Source organism: Sus scrofa, chromosome 13, assembly GCF_054392235.1.
Source record: "Sus scrofa isolate SSC_HxYL_T2T_F1_AM1 chromosome 13, Sscrofa_HxYL_maternal_Yorkshire_Landrace_v2.0, whole genome shotgun sequence".
NCBI classification, from domain to species: Eukaryota; Metazoa; Chordata; class Mammalia; order Artiodactyla; family Suidae; genus Sus; species Sus scrofa.
This window is the reverse complement of record NC_139395.1, coordinates 192,953,648-192,979,303: the sequence shown is the minus strand read 5'-3', so window position 1 is coordinate 192,979,303 and position 25,656 is coordinate 192,953,648. Positions and strand designations below refer to the sequence as shown.

Sequence of the window (25,656 nt, the reverse complement as noted above, 5' to 3'; positions counted from 1 at the left end):
TAGTGTAATAGGGTTCCTTTTCCTCCACACCCTCTCCAGCACTTATTGTTTGTAGTCTTTTTGATGATGGCCATTCTGGCGGGTGTAAAGTGGTACCTCACAGTGGTTTTGATTTGCATTTCTCTAATAATGAGTGATGTTGAACATCTTTTCATGTGTTTTTTTGCCATCTGTATGTCTTCTTTGGAGAATTGTCTGTTTAGAGCTTCTGCCCATTTTTTGATGGGATTGTTTGTTTTTTTGGTGTTGAGCTGTAGGAGGTGTTTATAAATTTTGGAGATTAATCCCTTGTCAGTTAATTCATTTGCAAAGATTTTCTCCCATTATGTATGTTGTCTTTTCATTTTGTTTAGGGTTTCCTTTGCTGTGCAGAAACTTTTAGGTTTAAGTCGCATTTGTTTGTTTTTACTGTCATTACTCTAAGAGGTGGATCTGAGAAGATGTTGCTGTGGTTTATGTCAGAGAGTGTTTGGCCTATGTTTTCCTCTAAGAGTTTTATAGTGTCTGGTGTTGTATCTAGGTCTTTAATCCATTTTGAGTTTATTTTTGTGTATGGTCTTAGGGAGTGTTCTGATTTCATTCTTTTACATGTGGCTGTCCAGTTTTGGCAGCACCACTTGTTGAACAGGCTGTTTTTTTCCATTGTATATTCTTGTCTCTTGTGTCACAGATAAGTTGGCTGTAGGTGCGTGGGTTTAATTCTGGGCTTTCTATCCTGTTCCACTGATTTATGTTTCTGTCTTTGTGCCAGTACCATATGGTTTTGATGATTGTTGCTTTGTAGTATAGTCTGAAGTCAGGAAGCCTGATTCCTCCAACTCCATTTTTCTTTTTCAGGATATCTTTGGCTATTCTGGTCTTTTGTGCTTCCAAACAAACTTTAAAGTATTTCTTTTGAGTTCTGTGAAAAATGTCCTTGGTAATTTGATAGGGATTGCATTGAATCTGCAGATTGCCTTGGGTAGTATTTTGGTAATATTAACTCTTCCAATCCAAGAGCATGGTATGTCTTTTGATTTATTTGTGTTATCTTTGATTTCTTTCATCAGTGTCTTATAGTTTTCAGAGTACAGGTCTTTTGTCTCTTTGGGTAGGTTTACTCCTAAGTATTTTATTCTTTTGGATGCGATGGTAAATGGGATTGCTTCCCTAGTTTCTCTTTCTGATCTTTCATTGTTAGTATATAGAAATACCATTGATTTCTGTGTATTAATTTTGTATCCTGAGACTTTGCCAAATTCATTGATGAACTCTAGCAGTGTTCTGGTAGAGTCTTTAGGACTTTAGTCTTAGAGTCTTTAGTCTTTATTTTTTCCATTATAGCTGGTTTACAGTGTTCTGTCAATTTTCTCCTATACAGCAAGATGACCCAGTTATGCATACATGTGTACCTTCTTTTTTCTCCCATTATCATGCTCTATCGTAAGTGACTAGATACAGTTCCCAGTGAATAATTTCCTTGATTCACATATTTAAAGTGGGCTTATCAAATCACAACTTATAATTTTGGAGAAATGAAGAACTTTTTCTAAATATGTGGTATTTTGGCTTTTATGGATTATGTGTTGACAATAAATACATGTGATGGCTTTAAGCCTCTCTCAGCTAGAGCACGGTCACCAGTGGTTGCTCCTTTCTCCGTAACTTCTTTGTTTTTTTATCTAGTCTTCTGTTGAGGTAGTTAGGAGGCCTAGGTCTAGACCAAAAGGCTGTCATCTTACTCAGTTTTCTTTCACCTGTACCTCACTCAGCAGAGGGCTTCAGTTCATCTTCAGTGAAAAGAAGAGACTTTCTCAACATTGAATTTCTCTGAATTTCATTCTATCCTAGAAAAGAACTAATTAATCAAGTATATGTTTTGATCTCTAAGGTCAGGTTTATTACCATCCTACAGATACTTTGTTGACATTCATATTTCAAAGCACCATTCTTTTGTAAACTTGAAGTTTGTGTTATTGACTCTTGTGAGAAACCAGTTTTCCGTCTCTTTACAACTGTTTATGTTAAATCCAGTTGGAGCAGATGGAGTACTGGGAAAACACTTAGTCAAAATTATTTTTCTTAATACATTATAAAATATACTTATTACTAGGTAATTAATCTATTTAAAGGCTTCAAAAATCAAAATGTATAAAGTGCATGTTAGTAAAGTCTTCCTCTCTCATCCCTCTTTTGTTTTTCTCTGCAAAGCCTTTGTTTTATTAGTTTCTCGTGTGTCCTTCCAGAGATTGATTTTTGTACATGCAAGCACATTCCTGCATGTTTCTTTCTTTTTGTAATTAATTAAAGCATACAGTGCATATTTCAAGCCCAGCTCTGAAGCTAACTCCTATGAAAAAACCCTCCTTGTTGAAAACAATTTCCCTCCTTTGTATCTTAATACATTCTCAATGTGGTTCTCTGATGCATGCTTTTCTCCTTTCAGATTGAGGTTTTTGAGTTATATTTGGTAATCTCCCTAAATCTCTTTAGTATCCTGAGGCCAAGATCTCTGCTTGAAATATCTTGTACTTGTGTCATGGAACACACCTTTCCCAATCAAAATATTCAGTACCTACTTATTAAATAAAAAAGAAGCCAATGATTTTAAAAAACTTTTCTGTCAACTAAAAGTAGTAGTTACAACTAAAACTTAATTCAAAAGTGAAAATATTTAATTTATTTGCTATCAATTAAAAAAAGCAGAATTAAATATACCAAATTCACCTTTTAGAAATGAATTGGGTAAAACATATTGAGCAAAGTTAAATTTTTCAACTTGGAGGAACCAGTGACATTTTATTGCCCAATTAATTCTTTATATCATAAATAATAATACCTAAATACATTGGACTTTAGAATCATTTAGTTATATATGAATCCCAACTTCGATAGTAATCACTTTTAGTAATTATTACCATCTAGTAGTAATTGCATAGTGTTTGACTATCTGAACCTCAAGATCTTGAAAGAGGAAATATTTTATAAACAAGATAGGGTTCTTGAGGATTATTAAACATTTGACAGTCAGAGGAATTAAAAATTGACATCATTAAGCTTATTTAGAGGCAGATCTGAAAATAAAATTGCAGGGTCCTTCTTTTTCACTCATATTCCTAATTCCTAACAACAATAATAATTCCCATTTATGAAGTCCTTCCTTTACTTCCCAGTGTGCTTTAAAAAAGATCACTTTGTTTATTCTTCATAACTATCCAAAGACATAAGCTTTAATTTTCCCATTTTTACAGATGAAGACGACGAGCTTAACATGGTTGAGAGACTTCAGTAAGATCATCCAGTTAATAGAGTAGGAGAGCTGAGCCTTAGACTCAGGCCATCTGCCTAAGCCTGTTATTTTAACCACACTGCTGTACTGTCTCCCTATCAAAAAGTTCCATAAACATTTATTAAATGCAAGTTCCAAGTCCCATGAAAGAAACTGGGCAAGTGGTGTAGGGTAACGAGATTGCATTTAGAAACAGAAAAACTCTATGAAGGCCCTAAGATGGAGAAGAGCTTGCTATGTTCCAGGACTGAAGGAAAGGCCAGTGTGAGTGAGAATTATGATTGAAAGGGCAAAGTCAAAGCAGTAGAGATTTTTAGACGATAGACCACACAGAAGGAGGAAAGCAGGTTAACAGTCTGCCTGGGTTTCCTGGAACAGTCCTGGCATAATTATGGGGAATGCTTCCATTTGCTTTCCCAAATGTTTAGTTTATTATGGAAGATAAAATATACAGTTATCCAAGTCATAGGTAAAGTTGAAGATTTTAGATTTCATAAGGAGTAAATAAAAAAATTCCCCCAGCTCTTTGTGGTATTAGCCTTTTAGTTCAAATGCCACACCTCATGCTTGTATCAAATTTCCACATCCTCACCAATTATTGAAGCCTTGTCTCCTGGAAGCTTACTGAAGCAAGTCTTCCTTTTAAGTAAATATGGGAAAAAAAAAATTCTCAAGGCAATAATAATAGCCATGTGCTTTAGATATCAGTGGATAAATGTATATAACATCAGATTATTTGGGATCCACTAATTCATATTGAAAATTAACCCATTTGCCAACCTCAGATTTTCCTTTTGTGGCCCATATTTTAGAGATTTATTTTTCCCTAACTTCAGAACAGTTACAGTTTGATTGGTCATTGAAAGGAATAAGAAAAAAATTTCTAGGGGCGTTCCCATCGTGGTGCAGCAGAAACGAATCCGACTAGGAACCATGAGGTTACAGGTTCAATCCCTGGCCTCGCTTAGTGGGTTAAGGTTCTGGCGTTGCTGTGAGCTGTGGTGTAGGTCGTAGACGTGGCTCAGATCTGGCATTGCTGTGGCTATGGCATAGGCCAGCAGCAACAGCTCCAATTAGACCCTTAGCCTGGGAACCGCCATATGCCGCAGCTGCGGCCCTATGAAGACAAGAGACAAAACAAAAAAAAAGAAAAAGAAAAAGAAAAAAATTTCTAGTTTTAGCATTTGTGGAAAGTTTGGGGAAAGAGTGGGGTGAGGTGGTTGAGATACAGTACATGAAAATGGCCAAAATTAGGAATTATAATAATTTGTGAATTATAATAATTTGTGAATTTTAATAATCTAGCTTCCTGAATAGCCTTGATTAGAACTAAATAATGAAGGTTTGGCAGACTTTCTGATAAATCTGACTTAGCAGGGTTTGGTACCCTTCTGGGCACGGAAGCTGAAACAGTCCCATCCAGCGAGGTCTTTATCTCCATATAGGGAGTTAGCATCTCATCAAGCAGGAAGGAGGTGCCTCTATCTGTTTACCTTTTACCCCTGACTATTTTGGGAGTGCAAGTGTACTGAGTCCTAGTCCTAGGGATGACCATGGAGCCCAGAAAATAAAAGGATAGGGAAGACTCAAAAGATAATTTGATCCATTCTCTCATTGCAGAGCATATACTCTGTGGCTGCCCAAGGTTGACCCTAGGGTTTCAGAGGAAGAGGGGGACTTTCTTCCATGTTTCATAGGACTTCTTTTTAGTTTCATATAAGATATGAAGGTTTGATTAAAGTATATATGAATTTTTTTTAATATTAACTACTTTTGGGAAAAAGCACTTATAATACATTTTCACCATGAGAGCTCAGTATCACACTGAAGAAAGTTGTCTATTATTTGTTCTTTGGTCTCAGTTTGTTTTCATAGAGTACATGGCAAGGTTGGATGGATGGGGTGAGGGGGTGTGGCCTTAGCATCAGGAGTAAAAGAAATTGTGATACTCATAGGCTTAAGCACATTGTTTTGTGGTTGTTGTCAATGGTGTCATATAAAGTTTTCTGAAATAATTTAAATGTGATCCTTAGCACATTTGCACTCATAAAAAGTGCTTGGATATGCTTCTTGCTTCCTCTTCTCCTGTTTAGCTGTCAAAACATGGTGATGCTTTTGAAGATTTATGGTAGGTGGGTAATGAGATTGCTGAATGTTAACTGCAGCATTCAGAATTCATTTGGTGGCAAAAGAAAAGAAGGTTACTGGGTCTTTGGGATAGAGTAGAGAGATGAGAGAGCTTTATTTAATCAGCCAATTTAAAAGTAAATATGCTATATTCTGGATTAGGAAACATTTCAAGCTTCTTGTCATGTAGTAATCAAATAGGACATTTCCCAAAGAATATAGGATGTCAAATTACATCCATTTCAGCAAAATTCCTGACAGCCTACAGTAATGCTCATATTTTGCAGTGCAGACATATGCAAATTTTAATATTAGATGGGAAAGACTAAAGAGCCCACAGGCAACTGGGACATGATTTTTTTTTTTTTAATGACGTAAGTTTCAGGTATTAGCATTATAGTTCAACACCTGCATACGCTAAGGGTGATCACCTCCACAGGTGTATAAAAAATACTTTCATTGTTGCATTAGAAATTCAAGTTAAGTCTCATGCAGTTAGGCTTTGGCTAATGCTCCTGTGTAAAAGAGGAAACTAAATAGTGTGCTCGCCAAGTGGTCATTTTTAAATTCATGGATTATGAATTTATACTCTAAATCAGACCTCTGGTGACTATGGTTACAAAACATGTTGTTAAACTAGGTGATGTGATGGAAACTGTGAAATCAGAAAAATTATGTTGAAAGTGCATAGATGCATTATAATAGCCCACGTATTCAGAAATTTGTTGAGTTTCAGGTAGAGGAGAAAAAAGAGCAACAGTAGTTTCAAAGTAACTGGCATTCTTGACAAGAAAGGTTGACCTTGACCTTATTCTCCTTCCAACCCTCATTTCATCAGCAGGGGTGAGATTACTTTGAGACCCTGCCAATAGGTAATAAATAACACATAAATTCCAGGACACCCTCGCACTGTAGGGTGCCCTAATGTGTAATAATCCTTAGACTATTGAGTTTATAACTCATGACATCTGACAGTTACTTGGCATTGTAATTCATGTTGATCATGCACATCAGAATACACCATGGGAGAGAAATATCACAACACTAACCCGTTGATACTAGGAGAGGGTGAAACGACAGGAAGGTGCTGCTGAGACCGTGCACCTCTGTGAACTGTGTGATGTTAGAAGGATGTAAAAGCTAATGCCTTCAGATAAGGGCTAACGGGGTGGGAGGGGAGTAGTAATCTTTTAGGATCCAGAAGAAAGCAGCCCATTAATATTTACTCGATAGCACTCATTATTCCTTTATTCAAATCGACAGATGTATCATTAAAGTGGTAATGAATCTTGAAGTTTGAATTTAAACATATGTTTATGTATATTTTAAATTTAAATGTGCACTTATAGAGATATATTGAATTTAAAAATTTAAAGCTATATAAATGAGATGTGTCCCTTTCAATTTTTTTGTTTTCTTTGGTCTAAGAATGAGAGCTAAATGAGGCAAAAGAGAAAAAGAAAGGTGTAGGACAAAGATGGGAAGTAGTGGGCAGAAGGAAAAAAAGCCCCTTGCAAATCACCTGTAACAAGCCTTTCTGGTATCTAGCAGCCTAACTGCTTTAGCTGAAGACTTGAGGCTCAGGGGACATGAACCAGATTGAAGAGCTAGAAGCAGACAGATGGCTATTTGTAATCATCCTGTAAATGTAAATCCTATTAAGATGTTGTGATTATTGATTGATTAATGATTGATTAATTGATGTCCCAACCCAGATTCAAAGAAAGTAGGAAGGAGCATTATAAGCTTGACATAATCTGGTGTTTCCCTTTGTTACCGTTTTGAGAAATATTATTTAATACTTTTTTAAAAGGGATAGTCTGTGTAGTTCTGAATTTTAAGTTCATGGTATTATTTCTTCCAATAGTCAGAGTTATAACCATCTCTGTGACCGAGACTGGAATTAGCTCTAAAAGAGGCAGGTGTTAGGGAGTTCCCGTTGTGGCACAGTGGTTAACAAATCCAACTAGGAAGCATGAGGTTTCGGGTTTGGTCCCTGCCCTTGCTCAGTGGGTTAAGGATCCAGCGTTGCTGTGAGCTGTGGTGTAGGTTGCAGACGTAGCTCGGATCCTGCGTTGTTGTGGCTCTGGCGTAGGCTGGGGGCTACAGCTCCGATTTGACCCCTAGCCTGGGAACCTCCATATGCCGCAGGAGTGGCCCAAAGAAATAGCAAAAAGACAAAAAAAAAAAAAGAGGCAGGTGTTAAAAGGAGTTTGTGTTGCAGAGTAGAATATTTTGGGGATGTGGGGAGTTTTACAGAGCAGGAAAGCATTTCCTTGAACAGGTGTAGGCCAGGACCCCCAGTTCTCCACGTCATCCTCCTCCTGACATACTGTATTTAGGCATACTCTCTAAGTTGTCCTCACTCCTTTGAATTTATGAGATTCTAGAAACTTCAACCCCACATGAACAATTTTGTGGACAATGGCACTTTAAGGAAGAAAAAAAAAAAGAGGCATCCATTAAACATTAATTAGCATCAATCCACAACTTCCTCCACGCTAATGGATATGGTATGCAGATCCCTGTCAAATATCAGATGCTAAGCTTTGCCAAAAATAGGACTTCCAAGTGCTGAAGGCATGCCAACTGCTAGCTCCTTAACTCAAACCAAAGGAAATGATTGCCAGAGACAGGCCTGGAGTCTGCTGTGGTCAGATGTCACCAGTTTGCACTGCCACATGTGATCCAAGAGTTTATGAATGATCTCAACACTGGTCCCCAAGGAGAACATATGCATTACAGAGGTTACGGATACAAATTACAGAGAGCACGATGTTTCCATGCAATTTCTAAGAATCCTTCAGCAAGTTTTGAACATTAATGGAAAACATTAAGGAAGACTTGGCACTCTTCGGGGGACTTCAAATTATATTGTGGGTGAGGACAGAACAGGGCTAAAAAAAGGATTCAAGAATAAAGACTTGGCTAAGAAATTTGGAACTGGCCATTCTTCTTGGGTGAATTGTATGCTTGTGTATTTTATTCCCTGCAGAATTCGAGGCTTTACAAAATGCTATGACTTGAAAATGAGCAAGTCACAGGTTATCCTTGTTCATTCAGCATGCTCCAATTCATAGCATTGGTTTAGCTGGATCATTTGCTCAGTGAATTTGCTTGCCCAGGGAATCTTAGTAGAGAAGAGGGGTGAGAGCTTCTCATTTTGGAATTGTCAGCATGTTGCAGAGGTGCCAGAGTGTCAGCTTGCACAGCAGTAGCAGGATGTCTCCCCACTGAGTTATTTCTTTCCCATTCCCCTTCTGTGCAGAAGAAACCACTTATGATTTGTTCCCTCAATATCAGATTTTTATTGTCTATTTAGCTGGTGGTTGGCCTGTCCATTCTGACTGTATTTTGTTTGATTGTACCAATATAATAATGTAGTTTGTTGCGAATGATTCCTCTTCAGATTTATTAGGTCTTTTGGTCATTGAAACTTCGAAGAATATGGAATTATTATAGCTTATCAATGGGGAGTTGAAAGAGGAAACAATTTAAACTGGCCTAAAAATGAAAGAAAATGTATCTGGATCACATAAGTAGAAAGTCCAGATTTAACACAGTCTTTAGGACTGGTATGTCTAGTTATGGCATCAGTAACCCAGATTTTTCCTAGTGTGCAGAGCTTCAGTTTCATCCTGAGGCTGGAGCTCCCCTGCTGGGGTCATAGCCAGGCAGCCCTCAACAGCCATTCCCTGAAGCAAGAAGAGACAGTGTGCTTTCCCCGGGAGGTAGAGGACGTGAACTTCAGCTTGGTTGGACTTATACCTGGTTGTTCCCCACATGAGAGCTGGTGCTGGTGCTGGTGAGGTTAGGAAAATAATGTTGTGAGAGTTATAGGAGTGGCCATCACTTCTTTTTCTTAGACCATTGTAATATTTACATGATATGCTATAACTTGGTGCTAATGGTCTTATTGGTTGCACATAAATATTCTGTTGCTTTGAGTGATTGATTTCTGATGTTTTTGAACTACCTGCCTTCTATTTTAGAGGTATATGAGCTTATAGGAAGGCAGGTCGAGTACACTGTCTCTTAATCTTCAGAACTAACATTTTGAAATCAAATTAAAACTTGATGATCTATTTTGTACAACAAGAAAAAGACCGCAACACATCCCTTGAAGAGGAGTTCATCCACTCAGTCAACCTGTCAAGTATACTTGATCAGCTTGTCTGAGGCTCTTCAAGATGGGAGCCCTTGGAAGAGTTACCTAGTGTATGTATAAAATAAAAAACTGAAGCTAATTCCAAAGGAAGAGTATATGTTTGAAGAAAGAAATAGGAAAAAATAAGGGAACAAAGAGGTATCTTGGAAAAATTTTCAGGCCAAAAGACTGCGTATGAGAGTTTATACTTATAATTAGATGTTCCTCTGTATGTCCATGGCAAGAGGGTTGCAGAAATGTATGTCATGAGGCTAGAAATATAAGCCGTGATCTGATTCTATACAACATTTGATATCACATTAAGAAGAGAAATTTATCATAAGAGCCATCTAAAAAGTTGTGAAAAAGGAATTTACATGATCATATTTGCACTTTAGCAGACTCATAATAAAGAGTTAAAAAGAAAAATCAGAGGAAAATTGCAAACAAGATACTCTTGCAGTAATGCAAGGAAGAGATAAGGACATCCTGAACTAGGGCGGCAGGTTGGGGGGGCAAGATAAATAGACGCAGTTGATACTGCAGATCAGTATAGTGTAATGATTGTGTCTAGGATCTAGGGTCAGACTTGTAGGGTTCAAACTCTTTACTTACCTACTCCAGCAGGTCATTCAAAATGATCTATTACATGTCCATGATGCCAGATTTTGCACATAGTGTATCCTCATTAAATATCAGCTATTATTAGTTACTTTTAAAATAGGGAGATCAAAATGTTATTATGTGTGCTGCTAACTGATCCAAAAAATCAAGTTTAAAAAAAAATTCTTATTGAAAAGCAACGTGTAATTTCATATATTGTCTATATGCATGATTAAGAGCTTCTGACAATCCTTCTAAGTATCAAGACCTACTTAAAGTTTGTATTCATAAACTAAAATGTGCACCAGGTAAGCATCTCTTAGAACTAGTGGTCATTTTCCACTGAGCAGCCTCATGACATGCAGCTCCTACAGCTCATGCAGCACATCCAGAGAGAAATCCTGTTGGCAAGGGAGCCTGGAGTTCAGTGTTGCTTTGAGTTGCTAGAGGTTTCAGCTGAAGCTAATCATGCTTTTAATTAAAATTTCTTTTTAAACTACCTTTCTTGTGATCAGTTTGGTTGGTTGTGGATCATTAGATTATGATGTATATATTTCCATCAGTAATATTTTTAGGCTCTACATTTCTAATAACTGCTTGAGAGATTGGGTACATGGTAAGTCAGAAATGTATCTTTTAGAAGTCTGTTAATTATGTAGTCTAGTCTCATTGTTATTGCTAATTTATTTTAATAAAATAAGATGGAAACATCAAAATAGTGACTTGCCTTGTCTTTGTTGACTAAAGCAAAAAAGAATTTTTGAAGACTATTGATTTAGGACAGAAGAGAGAGAACTTGGTGAGGGAAAGAATGCGGGGTTGGGAAGAAGCAGGAGTCCAGGACGTGAGCTCTAAAGGGACACCTAGATTTGGAGCTTTTTTGGGACACTGTATTGGTTACTTACTGCTGTATCACAAATTACCACCATACCTCATGGCTTAAAACAACACACATTTATTCTGTCTCTGGGTGAGGAACCCAGATATGAGTTAATTTAGACTTCTGCTGTAGGATCTCTCACAAAGCTGCAGTGAAAATGCTAGTCAGGGCTGTGGTCTTATGTTAAGGCTCAACTGTGGAAGTTTCTGCTCCCAAATTTAAGTCATTGTTAACAGCATTTGGGCCCCCAAAAGATGTTGGACTAAGGTCTCAGTTCCTTGCTTGCTGTTGACCAAATGGGCCTCTTTATCAAGCATCTTGCATGGTCAGAGGAAGTCTCTGAGAGGGAGAGACGGAAACAGAGAGATAGACAGAGAGCGCCGAAACGATGGACCTTACAATCTTTTATAACCTAATTTTGGAAGTGACGTTCTGTCACTTCATTAAAGTCATATCACTAGGTCCAGCCCACAGTGAAGGAGAGGCGATGATACAATGAAATTCCAGGAGGGAGAGATCAGTAAGGAGCATTTAGAGAAAAAGCCTACCACAGGCACTGTCATGTCATTCTTATGTTACACAGTATGTGTTAACCATTTTATAAGATGGCACCAAGCACATTGTCTTCAGTATCTTCCTGCAGAACTGAGTTATTTGGTATCAGTCTTTGTTTTATAAATAGGAACAATATTTTATCAAACACACTAGTAATTCAGAATTTTCTGATCTTCTAGAATAACCCTCTAAATCACAGTGCATGTCAATGTAAAAAGAATGCAAATCTCATCTAGTTTATAACTAACTTAGTGAACTGTCCTCTGTGCTTTTCAGCTCATATACAGAAATGGATATTTGGGTTCTCGCCAATTTAGCCAAAATAGATTTCTGTTTTCTCTCATAGAGATTTGAACCCTTGTATTCTAAACTTAGATCTGCAAGCAAGTACTGTACAAAAATTGTACCTATTATATCTTTTTTCTTTGAAGAGTAACTTGCCGCTACCCTCCCAGCTTTTTGTCATTTTAACCAGATTCTTTATAGTTTATCAGGTTTATTTCTCTTCACTCTCTTTAAAGACCTGTTTGGAGCTTTAAGTAATACATATATTCCTGCATACGTATATTCTTGTTTGGGCATTGAACACGTGGCTTTCAGTTCTTTGTAGAATAGGGGCTTAATGAGAAAAACATATATAAACTCAATTTTGACTTGCTTTGCTTTTTTACATTTATAGGATGGTTTTAGTTCCTTTATCTAAAGTACATGAATCCTTTACTATAAAGAACAACCTTCTATTTTTTTTATCACTTGAGTAAAGCACAGGGAAAAATCCAGGACAGAAATGAGTAATTAGCACAAAAATTGGAAACAATAAGTATTTCATTTTACTTTTATATTCATTTACATTTGTGAATGAATATACAAACCCCAGAGACAGATAACCACATATCAGAACATTTACACAGTTTGAAAAGAATAAAAATGACTTTTTCCTAAGAGGTTCTCTGCTGTGCCAGACCCTGCTGAAAGGGTTGCTTTTCTCTTGAATATTTTATTAGAGAGACAGAAAAAAAAATGAAACAATTTCATTACCCTCAAAGACATAGGGTAAAAGAAATGGTATCACTAAGCAAAAATGAATTACTCTACAAACCCCAGAGAGCATTTTACAAGTTGAAGAGGGTACAGTACCAATTATACTATTATCTCACCCTACTCTCTCGGTGAATAGTCTGAAAGCCTAAAATTACAGTTGATGTTAGATTTCTTGGCTTCATTTGCAAATTGGAGTCATTTTCTTTTTTTGTGAATGCCATAAACACATGTTATATTGTTTAAGAGTAGCAGTCCTTAGTTTGTTATGATATTTTTCTCCTTTTTGTCCCCCATGTCAAAGGACCTTTTTTTCCCCCCTCTCTTAATTTGGCTTGTTGCAAATTGATATAATACTGTGTTTCTTGAATGATTTGCAGTGGTCTTAAGTACCATTTGAGCAGAGACTTTTGGCATGTGATTTGTTAGGAGGCCATTTCTGGAGAAGGTCCTCCAACTGGCCAGATGTGTCATTTTGGAACAGATTGAGGGCCTGCCAAAACACCATTTGCTGCCAGTACCGGATATTGTAGGGGTGCTCGCCACCCTGTTACCATATTTTTGCACATCTTAACGTTGCATAAATAGTCAGCTGTTCTGCATTTAGAATATAAATGAGCCACCAGCTTGTTCTCCCTTGAGGATTTACCTGCTATAAGGAACCATGTTGTTAACCCCTTTATATCCTCCTATCTGAGCAGCACATTTAAATGCACATTTCTCTCAGCCCATTCAGAAGCAAATCCTTATGCATATAAATCACACCTTTCTCACCAGTTAGAGAGCCAAAAAAAAGTGTGCAGTTCACCGTGTTAAAATGGAACACATTTCCTCAGGAGCAAAAGCAGTAAAGTAATCAGTTTATCAACTGAGAGTGAGCAATTTGTGCTGACTCTTTCATACTGCTCCTTCAATAGGAGACAAAGTTCTCTAATCTCATAAAAAGGCATGACTTCATTAAGATAGAAAACTATGTTGTCGCCAGAGACAAGACGAGAAAAGCCCTAGAAGTCACTCAGTTGTCTCTCTGGACCTATTTTCAGGACAGGGAATTTTTATTTATTTGGAGAATGGCAATTAACCTAGAGACTTGGCTCAACAAAGAAGCAGAGAGCTGAAGTGGGTCTCATTATAGGACATCAAAGGCTGTTGGTTTGACCTAATCCACATTTGCAGCAGATGATTTACATAATAGGCTAACACAAGCTGCCCAATTTTGATTTCAAATAGCTTGACTGATTTATATATATAAACTGTATGTGTGTGAATATGTATATGTACGTATGTGTGTGTATATACATACATAAATACATATACACACTTGTGTGTGTATATATATATACACACACATATGTACATATATACATATACACGCGTGTGTGTGTGTATGTGTGTGTAGTTGTTCATTTTACTTCAAGGTACATTTGGGAAAAAAAAAAAAAAAGCTTGCCAGTGTTAGAATATCACAGAATAGGAGAAGTCAAGACTGTTAGAAAAAGCAGAGGCAATGGTAGTATATGGTATATTAGCAGGTTTCAACTACTTTTTTTTTTAATTGAAGTCTTGTTGACTTATTATATTAGTTTCAGGTGTACAACATAGCGATTCCATATTTTTATAGACGACACACCAGACGAAGTCGTTATAAGATATTGACTATATTCCCTGTGCTGTACATGACATCCTTAAAACTTATTTATTTTATAACTAGTAGTCTGTACCTCTTAATCTCCCTCACCTGTTTCCTCAACTGCCTTTTTAAATGTTTAGCCTAAAATAGATGCATCTTTTATTTGCTAAATAAACCTGTGTTCTACAATCTGATAGGACTGAGCCATTTCTCCAGGCTTTTCATCTTACCGGGGGAAGAAAAGTACACAGATAGATAGGTGACATTTGGAGAGCTAGGCATGCCAGATTTTCGGAGGTTACAATGGAGGTCCAACCTGCTGTTCTCCTAATGAAAGGAGGGGAAATTCAGACTGGCACAACTGCTATAAGGGATATCTCTGCTCCGAATGTCACACTGCCCAGATGTCGCTCGGCAGGTGGAGATGCAGACAGAATGGAAATGTAGCCCCGTGTGGGTGGGTGCTAGTGCGTTGCAAGGGTGAACAATGAGTCTGTCTTCAGAAGTGTGATCAAAACAGTGTGGATCTTGTCCATATTCATGTCAGGAGAAAGCGTTTTCTTAAACAGTTTCCCCCCAGCTTCCCTTCCCAGACTGACACGTATACATGATCCCAGATCACGTGCTCATGAAGCTCATGACTCATTTCGGGGCTTTAAGTATAACTCGGCAATTTACGTTAATGTATTTATATACCTGCATGTATGTGTATATGCTTTTTAATAGAAAACAGCATCATACTACAGTTTTTTACCTCGAGTTTTAAATCTCAGAACTATGCCGTGAATGTTTCTCATGTCTTTTTCCGTAGGCTAATCTCACTTTTAACTCAGATTTTATAACAAAGGTTCCTGATCATATAGTTTGTCATTTCCCTTTTATGAGCATTTAGGCTAGCTTTAAAATATTTTAAGATGGACATGGTTCTGTTCTCAGCAACTACTCTGACAAATTTTATTAGAACAAAGCTGAGACTTGAAGTTGCCCATGGTAAGAGAAAGCTAAAATTACTGTCACTGAGTTTTCTTTTACTACAATTGTTTTTCTTCAGTGTTACGAGATGACTTCCGGCAAAATCCCACAGATGTTGTAGTGGCAGCCGGAGAGCCTGCGATTCTGGAGTGCCAGCCTCCCCGGGGACACCCAGAACCCACCATCTACTGGAAAAAAGACAAAATTCGAATTGATGACAAGGAAGAAAGAATAAGCGTGAGTTACATTGAAATGGACCCCTAGAGAAATTGAATATAAAGTCTTAAAAATGGATGTATTTTATTATTTTATTAATAAAGTTGTAGAACTGTATTTGAGTACTACCTACCATTTACCATTTAAACTGTATTGAAAGAACTGAAAAAGGATAACCAAAAACAAAAGCTTTGAAGTGAGGCTTTTCAAAGAGACAACAGTTACATAAATCAAGTGTATATGCTATTAATGACTGCACCAATCTGAATACTAAATATATCTTTCCAGTAGAATATCGATGTCAAAGCTGTTTTTAAGATCTCCAAATGCATCTATTGATCATACAGCACATGAGTGTCAAAGTGTAAATAATGGCCATAAACTGTATTTACCAGAACATTTCTTTTTGTACTACTTTCAAAATTGTTAGAGGACACAGTTTGAAGTGATGAATATTTCAGGCTTATTTCCAGTTTTTCCAATGTAATATTTATAACTAAAATACGAAAATTAATTTCAAAGTTTAGAGGACACAAAGTGAAATCAATGTAAAAATAACTCCCTGGTTCTACGCTTTTAACTCTTATAGAAAAAGTAGACTATTTTCAAGGGCAATTGATGATCAGGTTAATCAGGTGATTAATATCCAAAAAACGAGATACCCAGAAAATGGTAAAAACGTAGAAAAATGGCATACAGTAATTTGGTTTTTTCAGAGGATCCACTTATTCATCATGTATGTGTAAAGTTTGTGAGAGCAGTCCACTGAAAGAGTAATAATGATGCCTCAATATTTGACAGTGTTCTTGGTATAATTTTAATATTCAGTATAATAATTGAGAATTAATATATTTTATTTAAAATAATGTCTCATTTCACTGAACGAGTGTGCCATTTCCATCAAAAAGTCTATGTTGTCTGGGTGTCTATTATCTTTAAAGATGTCTTATAAATGAGGTTTTATTCTCACGTGCATATTATAATTACATCAAAACAGACCAGAGTTCCTTTCGTGGCTCAACAGTTAATGAACCCGCCTGGAATACATGAGGATGTGGGTTCCATCCCTGGCCTCGCTCTGTGGGTTAAGGATCCAGTGTTGCTGTGAGCTGTGGTATAGGTCACAGACGTGGCTCAGATCCCATGTTGCTGTAGCTGTGGTATAGGCTGGCAGGTGTAGCTCTGATTCGACCCCTAGCCTGGGAACTTCCATATGCCATGAGTGCAGCCCTAAAAAGCAAAAAAATTAAAAATAAAAATAAGTAACTAAATAAACAGAACCAGAGAGGCCATACAAAAGATCACAACATATTTTCCTATGATTCTGGCTTGAACGGTTGACATTGTGAGCATCAACATTGCAGGTGCACTTTGTTCCCCATGGTCTGTGCTTGGGTACCCAGCTTAAAGAAAGGTGCTCCTGGTGATGGTTGAAATCAGTGTTCCAGGGTTTCTGGTTCATGTCTGCATCATTTAGCTTTTGCTTCATAACAACTCACCCTAAGATACAGTGGCTTATAATAAGTATTATATTTATACTATGCTTCTGTGGATAAACTGACAGTTCTTTGCCCTGGGTCAGACTAGCTGATCTTTGCCAGCCTCTCTTATGCTTCTGAGGCTTGTTTAAAGGTGTGCTGGCAGCTGGATGATCTAGGAAAACCTTACTCACATGTCTGGCCATTGACTGCTTCTCAGCTGGGCGTCTTGGTTCTCCTCTTGGCCTCCAGCAGATTAGCTCAGGCTGGTTCTCCTGGTGGTATCAGGTTTCCAGCAGAGGTGAAAGGCCAAGTCTCAGTGTGAGAATGCCTTTCTTCTGATGAAATACTTCTTTAGTTCCACAGGTCAAATCAAGTCGTATTGTCACACTTAGTTCAAGGGGAGGAGAAATGGCCTTAATGGTTTATAACCTACCATTTGTTAGCTCTATTGCATATACTTGAGAACAGGTTGACAATCTTTTCTAAGTAAAATAAAAAATTTGAAAATCCCTTCCTATGATATGGCAAGTTTTAGAGCCTGAAATACGTCTGATGAAAACATAGCTACTTGAGTTTTTTCTGCCTATGAAATTAAAAATTAACAGAAGAAATCAGCATATTCTTATCTCATATCTATTTAAGAACATTCAATCATTACAAAATAAGATTGCTGAACTAGATAAATACCAAAAAACCCCCTCAAAATTGGAAAAGAAGCTATAAGTTGATGATACACTTACTGAAAACCTAATTCTGCTTTAATGTCCTCTTAACAAACAAACATAATAACTTTAGTATATTTGTTTATCCAAACAAAGATGCTCCTCAATTAAGAAACATTTAGGGAGTACCTATCAGAAACCAATCGTTTGTACCAACTTATGCTCGTCATTTTAAAAAAATTGTTTTTAATCTAACCAGACTTCCTCTTCAAAAGTTACCTCATAAGTATAGTTAAGATGAGACAAAGATAATTTTAGTGCTAATAATTGAAATGTAAGCTCCACAAAGGCAGAGATTTGTATTATTTGGTTTACTACTGAATCCCGAAGGCCTCGAACAACACTGCCCAGCCCAGAGAGGTACTCAACAAATACTCGTTGAATTCTTCTGAGCCAGCTGAATTTCATTATATTATCCAAAGCAGATATCTAGTGTTCTTTTTTGATGACAAATGTCTATAGCAATTCAATCAACAGAATCTCAGACTGAAGGAACACCAACCATTGGGGTTTAATGGGGGCACATGACTTAAAATAGGACCAGGCAAGAAAGAGGAAGACTGCCTTAATGAAGCATCTCTAAAAGGGAATACAAAGATTTATAGGGAGAATTTAAGAGAAGAAAGTACACAGGCAGATGTCAAACTAATGGGAGAGTTTTGTGTCTTAGACACTCAGCTATTTCTTTTAGGGAAAAAAAAAATGTCCTTAAAGATTCAACGTGATTTATTTATGACCTGTCTTTCTCTTGTTTCTTTCCCTTTCCATTTTCTTTTCTTTTTTCTTTTTTTTATTTTTATTTTTTATTCAATTTTAACAGATTCGTGGTGGAAAACTGATGATCTCCAACACCAGGAAAAGTGATGCAGGGATGTATACCTGTGTTGGCACCAATATGGTGGGAGAAAGAGACAGTGATCCAGCAGAGCTGACTGTCTTTGGTAAAACTCTCTTTTAAATGATAAATTTCTTTTTTTTTCCTTTGCTTTAAAATATTTTTGCTAATACCAAACACCAGACCATATAGGGACAGTTACTTATGACTTGTGGTGAGTTTGATAGACTAGAATTGTCTTGTTTTCTGGTTCTGTTTTCACATGAAATCTTTGCTATGAAGAAAGATAAAACTTGTGAAATGTTAATTTTTCTACTTTATTCATATGTATTTATCGGACTTTGCCTTTCATCAGAATGGGAAAAATTGCTCTTTTTCAAAATCTATTTGAGAATTTATATCCATCTACAATTTATCACTCAATCCACTGTGATGCTTTTATCAAGTATTTATTATGTGCATGACACAGGATAAGGTTTTTAAAAATAAGAGAGTGCATTGTAGAGATACTTCACTTTTTAAAAAATTTCAAATTGAGCTATTTGCAGTTTTAGCTCATGATGAAAAGACTTGCTTGCTAGTTAAACACACACAATCAAAATTCAGAAAAAAATAAACTTTTGCTGTGATATTATTCATGTTTCTTCAACTTTAAGAACCAAAGGACTCTTTAGCAGGAGTAATTCAATTAATTAGTTAACTGTATCACAGAAACAGAGAAAGCATTAGGAACAAGAAAATCAGAGATGATAAAGATGGCCTAGTGAACAAAAGTAAGGAAAATACTACAGGGCCGCTGTGGAAAATTGAAAGAGAAATACAATGAGAGACAATTGGGGGAAACAGATATCCTAAAGATATTGGGAAATGAAACATTCTTTCAGAAGATACTGAAGTCCCATTCAAGTCCCATTAAAGTCTGTATGGAGATATATATTAGACATATATGTGTATATATACACACAAATGCATACCACATATGTGTATGTATAGACATATAAGTTATATGGATCTATCTACTTATATTTGAATAAAAGAGTCACTATTTCATATATTATGCGATTTCTTTTAAATACAAGAGATAATTTTGAATTTTAAATTACTTTTTTTAATGCCAATAAAATAATCTTGTATATCTAAGTATGATACAATAAGATCTTGCTTCTGGTAGTTACTCCAGAATACACCCAAAGAGAGCATCAGAATCCAGCAACATAGATCCCTAAAGAAACTTCTTTAGCAGTTTGGGATGTGCTACCCATGGGGTAATGGGAGTGCCATGATGCAAAAAGGAGCCGTATTATGATTTCCATTACATTTAGAGTGTTAGGTATGCTTTATGAATATGAACCAGAGTGCAGGCCTCCCTTTTCAATCACTCTGAATACTGAGTAATCTCTGGTAATACTCCTTGTGGTTACTCAGCAGCTTGAAGTCCCAAATGACCAAACCAAAAGAAATTCCACAATTCATTAAAGGAATTGAATAGTAAAAATAAAATTGTTCAAAGTATGCATGCAAATTTCTGTCAAACAGAGCTCAGACAAGTATCAGATTGTTCCTACATGTCATGCAGTGATCTGTGAGGCTCAAAATGTGCTTCACTCCATGATGAATAAAATGCAGTTTTGCCTGCTAAGATATGGAATTAGTGGTCACTCGGCATTACCATTGAAAACCCATGAGTACAGCTATTCTATTTAAAGAAATACTCATTTCTCTTTTCTGTAGCTACCATGAGCTTTGGACCAGAAAATATGTTACATTACAGCAGTATATATTGCCTTCAGAAAAAAGAAAAATTGAAAGGGTTTAGTGTCATGACGCAAGCAATTAGACTTAGCAATTGTGACTGTTACGAAATATTTACCCTACTTTTCCTAAAGACATGATGAGAACTGCAGGAGATCCCTAAACATGTCAGGAGTAACAGGGGGGACGTCTAAATTAGTTTGAATGTAACTTTAAACCAAAGAGATTGAATTTGTCTAGAGGCAGTTCTTCTGGAACAATTGATTTAGGAAGCTGAGAAACGTTTATCTCACAGTGTAAACTAGTCAGACGGGACCTAAGGGGTTATAAATATAATAAGTTTAGAGAAAAACTAAAATTTTGAAATAATTGGCAAAAAAACAACACCCAAACTCAGAAATAAAACATAAAAACAGTAGTGTTGGTCTAAATCAAAGTTGTGACAAGTATTGCATGAGAAAGAGCCTTGAGTCTCCAATACTTTGAGAAAATAAAATAACTAGAGTGCTATGTAGAATGAGGCCTTCTTTATTTTATTTTGCTGCTCTTGCATTCAAAAAAATGTTTTGTAGTAAATCTATCTGCACTACATTATTGTTAGATATTATCATTTCTGACCTGAGGTTTATAAAGTAAAACTGGCTACATTTACCCTGCGTCTCTCTCAATTCTGTTTTCATGTAGCAGCAATTCTGCCGTAAAAACTCTGGCTAGTCTAAACCACTCTACTCTTCCACCTACTGGAAGTTTTTAAATGTCTTTTGAAACTCAATCTTTAATTTATGTAATGCAGAAAAAGTTGCTGATGATATTTAATTATTCAAAAATACAGTTCACTTATAATGTCAAGAAATCAATGAAAGGGATGAAGGGTCTTTGCAAATACAATAGCCATCTGCAGGCATTTCAATTCTTTAATAAGTGGGCTTGGACTTAGAAATTTTTTTTTAGTTTGGAAGTTGCAACTTGTGCTTTAAAAATCCATCATTTAAATAAAGACATGATCATTCTAACTTAATTTTTAAAATGTTACTGTGCCATATACTATGAATCATTTATGTTGTTTGTTTCTCTATAATATATCCTGGCCATAAAAATAACATCTCAGTTAAGGGGCAATACCAAATCTAAAAAATGGGAAGTAGGCATCTTAGTGTAGATGGACACTAAAATCCATGGCACCGTGGAGATATCTTCATAAAGAATGTTTCTTAGCAATTTACATATGTTAATTAAGTTCTGAAGATACTGAAGTCAGAGAAACCAGAGTTGAATTATAAAATTAAAATTCTAGTTATGGGTAAGTTTGGGATATCTGTTATCCAGAATTTAAAAAAAAATCAAAAATAAGATTTTTTTCTGTTGATTTTTGTTTTTATTTATTTATTTTTTTGGCCATCCCCATGGCATGCCGAAGTTCCTGGGCCAGAGATCAAACGTGCACCACAACAGAGACCTGAGCCACAGCAGTGACAGCACCAGATCCTTAACTGCTAGGCCACCAGGGACCTCCCTCAATGACTTTTAAATGTTTATAAAAATAATACATGAAAAAGAATTTTATGTGTTACATTTTTAATTGACATTAGAAGTATTAAAACTTATAATGAAATACAGAAATATCTGGCTCCCTCTCTTCCTGCCAACACACACACACACACACACACACACACACACTTCTCATCTTTGAACATTCCCGTATGCCTGTTTTATCTTTTTCCTCTGAGATTTATTTCCATATTTCTATGTGCTTATTCTGCAATTTGCTAAATTATTTTGACTTATTATTTTGGAAGATGATGATTTGACCCCCTAATGCTCCCTTCCTCCCCTTCACCTCCACTTTCACTTTGTTTTGTCCTTTTTAGTATATTGACTTCTGAAACATTTGTTATATAAATATTTAGAATTTGTTGTTATAACTATGCCAATATTGATTGTGAGCTAGGTGTTCCATTTCATTTCTGGCACTGTATTTGGTCTTTTGAATTAGTAATAAACCCATTTTTCCTTTTACTTAGGTTTGTCTATACCTGTCATGAACTCTTCTTAAAATCTTCAAAAAAAAGTTTAAAATTCTCTAAATTTTATTTAGCTCCTTGTCCACCCTTGCTACAGCCTTTCTAGAAGCCTCAGACCTTCTACCTAATCCAACTAGGCTGGCTGCTATTGAGGTCTACTTTAGAAATTTCATTTTCATATCTATCCTCCTTTTGCTTTGATGCTGAACTCCTTGCTTTATGCATCCTGTATTTTTTTTTTTTTTCCCTTGGTTAACTCTTCTATTCTGAATAGCATTTCTCTCCTGCTTTCTGCTTGACTGGAACCTAGAACACATTTCAGAACAAACTTTTTGATTCTATCCAAAACTTAATGGATACTTCAGCTGGTTTACAGAATTCGAGGTTAAAAAAAATATTTTTGGCATTCCTGTCATGGCTCAGTGATTAAGAAATCCAACTAGGAACCATGAGGTTGCAGATTCCACCACTGGTCTCACTCAGTGGGTTAAGGATCTGGCGTTGCCGTGAGCTGTGGTGTAGGTCACAGACGTGGCTCGGATCTTGCGTTGCTGTGGCTCTGGCATAGGCCGGTGGCTATAGCTCTGATTAGACCCCTAGCCTGGGTACCTCCATATTCCGTAGGTGCAGCCCTAGAAAAGACAAAAAGAAAAAATAAATAAATAAATAAATGAAATATTTTTGCTGAGAATGTTTGAGTTGCCACTCTAATATCATTTTTCTTCCATGGTTACTCTTGAGAAGTAGACTGCACTTTTGATCCCTATGTAATCAGTTTTCTTTTTCTTTCTCTCTTTCTGAACTAGCACCTTTTCTTTATCCCATTGTTCTGAAATGTTTCAATGCTATGCCTCAATTTGGCATTCCTTTCTTTTACTACTTGGACACTTAGTGAGCAATCTCACTCTACAAATACTTTATTCAAACAATCCAGTGAAATATATTCTCCAATTTTCTCTATTCTGTTTTGCTGTCAAGCATGAATGAGTTAATTCGATATTAAATCTCATAGGTGTTTCTTAAATTTTCCCTTACTTATAGCATCTGATTCTAATTTCATGGATGTTTTGACTTCACTTGTGTTTCAGGATTTTATTAATACTCTTTTTTTTTTTTTAGTAAAATTTCCTTATGAAGTGTCCCTGCTTTTATTTTTTCTAAGCTCCTTTGCCTGCCCTCTTCCTAGTGTTGTTTTGTCTTTTACACTGGAGACTTTCTTCAAATAGCAAGCAATCTGTTGTCGTTCATTCATATTTAATTGCTGTTCACTAAAAAGACTGTTGGAAATTCTGTCAGCTGATGGCTTTCATAGTAGGATAATCAGATTGCAAACTAACCATTTTGTTGGGGCTGGTGATGTTGATTTTCAGTTATTGAATGAGAGATAACAGTTGATGAGTGTAGTTGAGATACTATGAGATAGAGCTATGTGGGAAGATATCTCAGAACCAAACCTTAGAAATACCTATGATTATTGATAACTGTGGCCTTGACTTAATTTAAAACATAAAGTATAATTAAAATCAAGGTAATTATTAAGAGCTGTTCAGAGAACATTAAATATTAAATTACATTAAACATTACTACACAATATTAACTTGCAAACTTTAAAACAGCCAAATATGTCCATATTTGTTCACTTATTTAACAAAAATCTCAAAGTTCCCTCTGTGGTTCAGTGGAAATGAACCCGACTAGTATCCGTGAGGATGCCGGTTTGACCCTTGGCCCCCCTCAGTGGGTTAAAGATCTGGCATTTCCATGAGCTGTGATGTAGGTCACAGATGCAGCTCAGATCTGGCATTGCTGTGGCTGTGGCTGTGGAGTAGGTTGGCAGCTGCTGCTCCAATTCAACCCCTAGCCTGGGAACTTCTATATGCCGCAGGTGTGGCAGTAAAAAAAGCAAAAAACAAAAACAAACAATAACAACAAAAATCTCTTGAACACCTACTGTGTGTCAAGTTCTGTTTAAGAATTTTAAAAGAGTAGGGGGTTGAAAAAACAGCTTGCTCTCAGCATGACTCCCATAACACCAAGCTCTGCCTCTAAAGCATGGTGAAAAAGGCATTTTTTTTCCCCCTCTGAGAACATATACCTATGTTTGTTTTTGCTTTACAGGACGACTTCTCTCAGACAAAGAAAATTCTTGGCAAGAAAAGACATTAATGCAGCCAGGATTTATTTAATCACATTCAGACAGACTGATCATTATCATCCAGTCAGTTTTGGAAGGGCACAGTAATTCACAGTTGGTGGCTATCAAAAACCCTGCCCCTCATACATACCCAGTTAAATAAAAGGATTCATACTGGAACTAGCCATCTGACTTCCAAGTTTAATAGACACTTCTGAATGGTGGATCCTTCTAGGCATTAATGGGTATTGTATGTGGTCACTTATCAACTTACTGAATGATTTGCTCATCATCTTACTCTCTCATGAAGATAAGGTTTATAAGCAATGGTTGAGTTTCTTGTGCTTTTAGCGCATCTTTGATCATGGAGGACTCAAAGGACTACCTATGTAATTATTGCCATAAGGTGACTTTTGTAACATCAACCAAAGTTTATTTTTAATTGTTAAGGCTGTCCTAGTAATAGCAGTCATGGTACAGTCATTGCCAATTTTATAACCATATTCAATGACTGAACAGTTGAAAGGAGAAATTTATTCTTTGAGCACTTAATTTCCTTCATTGTAGCATGTAAGTAAGAAACTTAAGATATAATGCAACCACATTTCAGATTTATGGTTTGGGGGGTAAATTGAATATTTTGCTTTCTGAATATTATTGACATAATTAAGACACTGGCATTTGATTTTATTATAGTTGCATAGGTTGGATTTTTCATGATGCCACTTTGGGACTAAATTGACCTGACTACTTGAGAGCTGTACTTTACATAGTACCGCACTGCCAAACAACACTTCCATCTCAAGAGAGATTAACCTTATAAGCAAGTTATGCAGGTGATTCAAATCCAGTTAATCTCACCTAAAAAAAAATGTTAATTGCACTGGCAAAGACATTGCCTCTGAACACTCTATAGCTATATAATTAAGGGTGAGGCCATTCACAGGGACTCTAATCTAATTGATAAGCAGACAGCAAATAGCCCTTGAGATTTCTCCCCCTGTCTTTCAATTTGTGATCAGACATAAGGTGATAACATGAAAAAATTAGTGACCTTATTTTGACATGCCTTAAAATTAGGTTTTCTCATTATTCAATAGTTCAAGATGTTTCACATATATTTATTTTAGTTGTTCAGAGCTCCATGGAGTACAAACTCCATAGAGGCATTAATGGGTATTGTATGTGGTCACTTATCAACTTACTGAATGATTTGCTCATCATCTTACTCTCTCATCATTCAAACCGTATTTGTTTGCAGATGATTTAGACAGC

At 36.3% G+C, this 25,656-nt stretch overlaps 1 protein-coding gene across 50 annotated transcripts in view; it reads left to right on the top strand.

The window, feature by feature from the left end:
* ROBO2 (roundabout guidance receptor 2) overlaps positions 1–25,656 on the top strand; it is a 1,676,226-nt gene that overhangs the window by 1,486,411 nt on the left and 164,159 nt on the right. For all 50 annotated transcript variants that reach the window (XM_084991702.1, XM_084991700.1, XM_084991678.1 and 47 more), the window contains 2 exons: positions 15,300–15,457; positions 18,460–18,580. In XM_084991702.1, coding sequence (XP_084847828.1) covers positions 15,300–15,457; positions 18,460–18,580 — 279 coding nt within the window. The remainder of the gene's footprint in view (positions 1–15,299; positions 15,458–18,459; positions 18,581–25,656) is intronic.